A 6,893-nucleotide genomic window follows, 5' to 3' on the forward strand; every position below is an offset into this window, starting at 1 on the left:
CGAGAGTGGTAGGCGTTTGGCTCCTCGGCGGCCGCCTAGGCCGTCTGGGCGGAGTCTAGGCGGCTGGGCGTTTAGATTTGGGCGTTGGGCGCTAGGCTTTTCTTGATATACGACGGCTCGAGTTGCATCGTAAAGGAGGGTCCAGGCACGGAGGAGTGAGTTACCAACCCAGATGCGATTGAAGATTATGGAGGCTTTCTTGGTGGCTGCGACGGGATGCGGCGGCTTGTCGGCACAGAGTTTGGGATGTCTTCGAAGGAGGAGAACGAGAACATTGAGTGATTGAGGTCAGCAATGATGTGTCATGAATCTGAATGATTTGCTCTACGTCAGCCATATTTGGATTTCAAGCTTGATTTCCAGAAACACTCACATAGAACAATTGAAATCTGGTGAATTGGGTAACACATAAACAGAGAAATAACGAATTGTGTTTTGAGTTTGTTTCTGGGTGTTTGAAATTTCAAAGAGCACTGCAAATTAAGATTGAAACTTTATGATGAGAGAAACAGAATATGGATTGGGTTTTTCATTAATTGTGATATGGGGTTTTGGGTTTAGAGCGAAGGTGTTGAGATTGAAATTGAAAGAGTACACTATAAAGAACTGAGCTTTCCACAGAGATAGTGAAATAGTTAAGCTAGTTGAGACGATGATCTTTGCGTTTTTGGCTCAAGTCTAACTAGAGATGGGAGGTTCTGAATGTGGGATGATTGGTACTTATCTGATTGTTAAATTCCTAAATACCCTTTTCTCTATTTTAATTATTTTGATTAATTTTAAATAATTTTTGGACGTTAAATATTTTTAATTATATATAACTATATGTCATAAAAATAATTAAAAATTTAAAAAATAAAAAACCGCCTAGGCTCCTGCCTAATCCCCTAGGTGCTAATCCCCGAGTCTCCGCCCGACTGGCGCCTAGCGTTTTTTAGAACCTTGCACGTGATCTTGTATCTTGGGGACATAGTGTGGAAGAGAGCGATAGTTTTTCTGGCAATTTTCCATGAGGTGGTATCAAGATTCTCGAGATTCCTTGTAGCTCGAGCGAGAGGTTGGGCGATATAGGTAGTTAGGGGTTGGGCCCTTTCGGCTCATGGAGGTCATTCATGATGACGGACCTGTAACTGATTTAGGTTTTACGGAGGAGAGTGGGGAGTTCATGTCCACCATCGGTCTTTCCCGCATGATGTAATTTTGATTATTGTCAATAAAGGATTTGAACCCATGATCTTTACAATATTGGATTTATAACTTGCCAACAAGTCACAATCCAACACATTGGTTAGAAAAGAATTTAAAAGGGAAAATGGTCTGTACGGTACCCCGTCTTTGCCTCCTTATAACTTTTGGTACCTCAGTTTTGAAAAATATCAATACAGTACCTGAGGTTCTCAACCCGACCAAATATTGGTACCTAAAGTCGTTAGCTCAGCTACGGCATCTGCCAGCTGGCAATTTTTGAAGGGTATTTTTGTTCATGCACTATTTTTTTTTTTTTTTTGTGAAGCTTCCGAAAGTATAATAAAAGCTTACCATCGAAGAAAAAAAAATTACTTTGAAAAAAAAAAGAGACTTTTTTCATAACTTTTCTTTAAATAAAAGGAAAATCAGGAAAAAAAAAAAAACAAGAAACGAAGACAAGGGAAAACAGACAGGTGTGAGCAGTTGGTTTAAAGATAAGAAAACGGAGGTTGGCGGCCTTCTCTCTCATTTTCCGCTGAAGCTGTGAATCTCGCCATGACCACACTTTCCAGGCTCGCCGACCTCCCTTCCTTCGCCGCCCCTCCGCCTCTTCTCACTCACCGACCACCTCCCTCCGTCTTCCTCACTCCCAAACCTACCAAGCCCTCTCCTCCTCATCACTTCTTCAAACTCCGATGCTCGGTCGCCAAACAGTCCACCGTTACTCCGGTAGAGGTCGCCGCAGACGGCGCGATCTCCTCCGTTGACTGCGTGGTGGTCGGCGGCGGAATCAGCGGACTCTGCATCGCTCAGGCGCTGGCCACCAAGCACAACGACGCCGTTCCGAATGTGATAGTGACGGAGGCCAGAGACCGAGTTGGAGGCAACATCATCACCGTAGAGAAGGACGGGTATCTCTGGGAAGAAGGCCCCAATAGTTTTCAGCCGTCCGATTCCATGCTCACCATGCTGGTATGCTAAGTTCAATTTTGTACTTGAATTTAGTTCAGGTTGTTGTACAATTACAATGCTTCTTGATAATGTGCATATAAGCAATTCTTAGAAAATGTTGGAGAGCTTGAATTTTGGTTAAGCCTACGACACCGAAATGAGACCTAAATTTATAGTAATGGAGATTGAGGATTGTGTGATTCAGTGAAGAATATGTGTAACTGTGTATGTGTTTGGCAGGTGGATAGTGGTTTGAAGGATGATCTGGTTTTGGGGGATCCGAATGCACCTCGGTTCGTGTTGTGGGATGGCAAGTTGAGGCCTGTACCTTCTAGCCCGGCGGACATAGCTTTCTTTGATTTGATGAGCATTGGTGGCAAAGTCAGGGCTGCATTTGGTGCTCTTGGAATTCGTCCCTCTCCTCCTCCAGTTTGTCCACCCTCTCTTCCGCCCTTAATTGTTATGTTCTTGTAATTCCTGGATTGCATTTCTCATTTCGCATAATCTTTGACAAAGGTCACAGGGTCAGGAGGAATCAGTTGAAGAGTTTGTCCGTCGTAATCTTGGAGATGAGGTTTTTGAACGCCTGATTGAGCCTTTTTGTTCAGGTAATCTCATTATGGCAATGTTGTTAATCCCTTGTTTACTCTAGTCTCTTGCTGCATTTCTCTTGTTGTTCTCCAAGTTCTTTTTCTGCTAATGGATTCTAAGATGGGATTTGGAATCAAAGCCTCTCCTTACATATTGTTTATCAATTATGACGTTCATGCCTTGGTGGAAGAAAAGGAAAAACTGTTTTCACTTTGTCAACATGCCCTTCTTCCTTTCTTATTTATGCAAACAAGTGCCCTGTCAAATGGGCCACCGCGTAAAATAGAACCTTCCACAATGTATAGGTAGAGCTTTCAAATGGTAGTATTGCACAGAAGATCTGATTTTTAACCATATTCATATATTTAGCTGTGCTCTTTATCTACAGAAGTCCAGTTCTTCGGTCTACTTTCTGAGTAGTGTGTCTTGTTCATCCTTCTTAGCTGGCTAAAGTAATTTCATAGTTGCCCTAATACTTTTTTCATATGCAGGTGTTTATGCGGGTGATCCTTCAAAGTTAAGTATGAAAGCAGCATTTGGCAAAGTTTGGAACCTAGAGCAAAATGGGGGTAGCATCATTGGTGGAGCTTTTAAAGCAATCCAGGAGAGAAATCGTGCTCCAAAGACACCTCGAGATCCGTAAGGAACACATGCTTGCTTTGGAGCTTGTGTCATGATGTAAATTATATAGTTTATTTTCAATGCCCTGATTTTAGTTATTCCATAGGCGTCTACCAAAACCAAAGGGCCAAACAGTTGGATCTCTTAGGAAGGGTCTTTCCATGCTGCCAGATGCACTTTCTTCAAGGTACCCTCTTTAGCTAACTTAAGTACTCTTGATGGCAAGGGTCTAAGGAATGTGTTCTTTCATATGCAACACTCTTAATTTTCTCAGCCATCATGGTTATAATGTGTTCAGTTTATGTTTGGCAGGTTGGGTGACAAAGTGAAGTTATCCTGGAAGCTTTCAGGTATCAGTAAATTGGACAAAGGAGGGTACACTCTAACATATGAAACTCCAGAAGGATTGGTCTCAGTACTGAGTAAAAGTGTTGTTATGACCATTCCATCCTATGTTGCAAGCAGTCTATTGCGTCCTCTATCAGTACGTTTCTTTGTTACATTTCTTTTCCTTTCCTTTAGTTACGAAATATTTTACTGTTGTAACCCTAAGGCCTAATTAAAGCACGTGTCTCTAAAAAATGGTATCTTTTTTTTTTTTTTTCCAAGGTAAAAAAATGGTGTCTAAAAGGCCAATTGCGGTAACATTTGCAGTTTGTTTATTATGGGCTGCCACTCAAAGTAATTTTTGTTTCGCCTCATTGTTTTCTTTTCCCCTGCAGGCTGCTGCTGCAGATGCATTATCAAAATTTTATTACCCACCAGTTGCAGCTGTGTCTATCTCATATCCAAAAGAAGCAATCCGGACTGAATGCCTAATAGATGGTGAACTAAAGGGATTTGGTCAACTGCATCCTCGTAGCCAAGGGCTCAAAACATTAGGTAGATTTTCTGTTGTTCAGAATTCATTAATTTTGTCTACAACTCATGATGCCTAATGAGGGGGTTTCTAGCTCCAATGGTATATAGGGTTTACCCGTATGCATGTGGTGAGAGTTTGGCTCTTGCTCTTCGCCTTCCCATGCCTTACACCTGCTAAATCAAACAAACACTTGGTGATCAGAATTCTTAATACTTAACCTGTGGCTTTCCTGGGTGCAGGAACTATATACAGCTCATCACTCTTTCCTAATCGAGCACCAGCTGGAAGGGTACTGCTCTTGAACTATATTGGAGGGGCCACCAATCCCGGTATTTTGTCCAAGGTAAGACAATTTCAAAGGATATATGTGTTAAAAGATGCATTTTGTTGTATTGAGGCACTGTGATGGCAAGGCTGGGATTAGATGTATGGAAGAGTGTATTGTAAATTTTTCATAAATTGTCAGGCAGGTGTGAAAGTATACTTCAATACATCGAGTGAGTTAGTACTATAATACATCTGTTTTCAAATGTTCCTCCTTTTAATCCTGATTGTTCCCGAGTGAGTATCTTTAAAATGTTTCTGTTTTGACGGCCAATGTCGATACATGGATAGTTAAAATAAAATAAAATAAATAACAAATCATTTATGATTTTTGGACTTCAGCATATAATCCATATACTAGGCTAGTCAAGTGAAGCATTGTAAGAGTTCATATTTTTCCAAGTCTTTGATCTTTTTCTTCTTCTTTGTTCAACTCTTTTCTACCTCTATTGAGAAATGTTATATTTTTATTCTTGACAGACAGAGAGTGAACTTGTTGAAGCAGTTCATCAGGATTTGAAAAAAGTCCTCATAAAGCCTAATGCTAAGGATCCACTCGTATTGGGTGTCAGAGTGTGGTCACAAGCGATTCCACAGTTCTTGGTTGGTCATTTTGATGTCCTAGATGCTGCAAATGCTGCTCTTAGGGATACTGAGACCCAAGGGTTGTTCCTTGGTGGGAATTATGTGTCAGGTGTAGCCTTGGGCCGGTGTGTTGAGGGTGCGTATGATATTGCAGCTGATGTGGCCAATTTTCTATCACAATATGCTTACAAATAGTACACAGTAATCTGAATCCTATAGAATGTAATGCTAGAGGAAGTGGATTTTCGGATGTTCCTACAGTGTGTTGGGCAGCCTAGGTGAGTCTAATCGCCTCATCAACATAGAGTCCTGTCTAGGTATTTTGTTTGTGCTCGTATAATCTTATTTATACTTAAAATTACCTTGGAGCTGTGGCATCAATAATTGCTTCAGTGTGAATTTTGAATTGCTCATTCCATGTTTAGTGCTGAAACTTCATTATGTAGATGTGATTTATTCAGTGTGAATGAAAATGCGAGTTGCAAGGGAAATTGCATGAGCAAAACGTTTTGTTTTGTTGTGTAGTCTTTAATTTGGTAGCTTTTGATGTGCATATAGTTTCTTATCTAATTCCCCAGAGTAAATATCAATCAATGGTTATGAAAAATAGTAAATCTACACACCAATCAGTTTGATGATGATCATAATTGATCAGCAGGCATGTAATGCATCCTTTATGGTAAAGTTCTGGTCATGTCATGCTTTATGGTAAACCAGCCGTCGTAATCCCTCATGAACGTCAAAGCCGCTTCTTCGAGGTTTCTGTTCTCGCCCCTCCAGCTTCTCGATGGATAATTTACTTGTCGGTACATATGCAGGCTCTGAGCACCATGAACTGTGAGTCCAAAACAACAAATGATAAGCGAAGCCTTTAATCCTAATGACTAAAGGATTAGCTCCAAGATTCCATCTTCGAAACACATAAAGAGTTTGCATGTGACAGTTCTTGTATCTCCATTTGCAGCTGCTTAATTCGAATTCACCCCAAGAATCTGGCCTTGGTTCACTCATATCTTATTAATCTCCGACTCAAGGATGCTAGAGTCTGTTAAAACACGAATCAATGTACTGCTTGTTACACAAACAACATGATTCTTTTGCTCCAATTGGCTCAGTAAAGAGTTCTGCATTCTATAAGAGTAGTTAGTGTTGGTATCTTATCAAGATATTAACCCATAGCCACAGAGCGCTAGACCTACTTTACGATGGACACCTCCTGGTACAAAAAGATGCGAAGCTCAACTTGTCGTCAGGAACCATGGGCCGGCCGGGGAATTCATCAGGCTCGCTGGATTTTGATGTGGTGAAATCCTACGGAGATTCATGGCGGAGGAGGACCTTGAGAGACGGGAAAACCTTTGCTTATGTAAACCGGGTTCCTCGTGCTGTGCATAAGAATAGTCTCGTCGAGTTGGGGCAGCTTGTCTAACCTACCAACTAAACTCTACTACGCCAGGAGATTGAACTTAGGTAGGGCAAAAACGGTGGTGGACTGGGTAAATTTTTTACTAAATGAAAAAAACACACTAAATGTCCACACCGGCACTCAACCTGGGGGAGATAGAAATAAGCTTAGGCAGACCATTGCACTAACAACACCCTCTATTGTTTTTAAGGACAAATTCATTTATATCTTTTTCTTTGTTTTACTCTTAAATCTTTGTACTTAGCTCCACCACTGGGCACAATTATAATCAAACTATAGTACCAACCACCTTAATCAACAAATTAGTAAGTGCACATATAACTCGGTATCACAAGAAATGATTCC

General features: G+C 41.0%; 1 protein-coding gene across 1 annotated transcript; it reads left to right on the forward strand.

Moving 5' to 3' along the window:
- Positions 1–1,647: 1,647 nt before the first annotated feature.
- On the forward strand, positions 1,648–5,613 carry LOC112193387 (protoporphyrinogen oxidase 1, chloroplastic). The gene is made up of 9 exons (XM_024333529.2): positions 1,648–2,160; positions 2,380–2,568; positions 2,663–2,747; positions 3,222–3,369; positions 3,458–3,538; positions 3,664–3,835; positions 4,074–4,233; positions 4,453–4,556; positions 5,018–5,613. The coding sequence occupies exons 1-9, from the start codon at positions 1,744–1,746 to the stop codon at positions 5,315–5,317; spliced, it is 1,656 nt and encodes a 551-aa protein (XP_024189297.1). The 5' UTR covers positions 1,648–1,743; the 3' UTR covers positions 5,318–5,613.
- Positions 5,614–6,893: the final 1,280 nt, after the last annotated feature.

This window comes from Rosa chinensis, chromosome 3 (genome assembly GCF_002994745.2).
Source record: "Rosa chinensis cultivar Old Blush chromosome 3, RchiOBHm-V2, whole genome shotgun sequence".
In the NCBI taxonomy this organism is placed as follows: Eukaryota; Viridiplantae; Streptophyta; class Magnoliopsida; order Rosales; family Rosaceae; genus Rosa; species Rosa chinensis.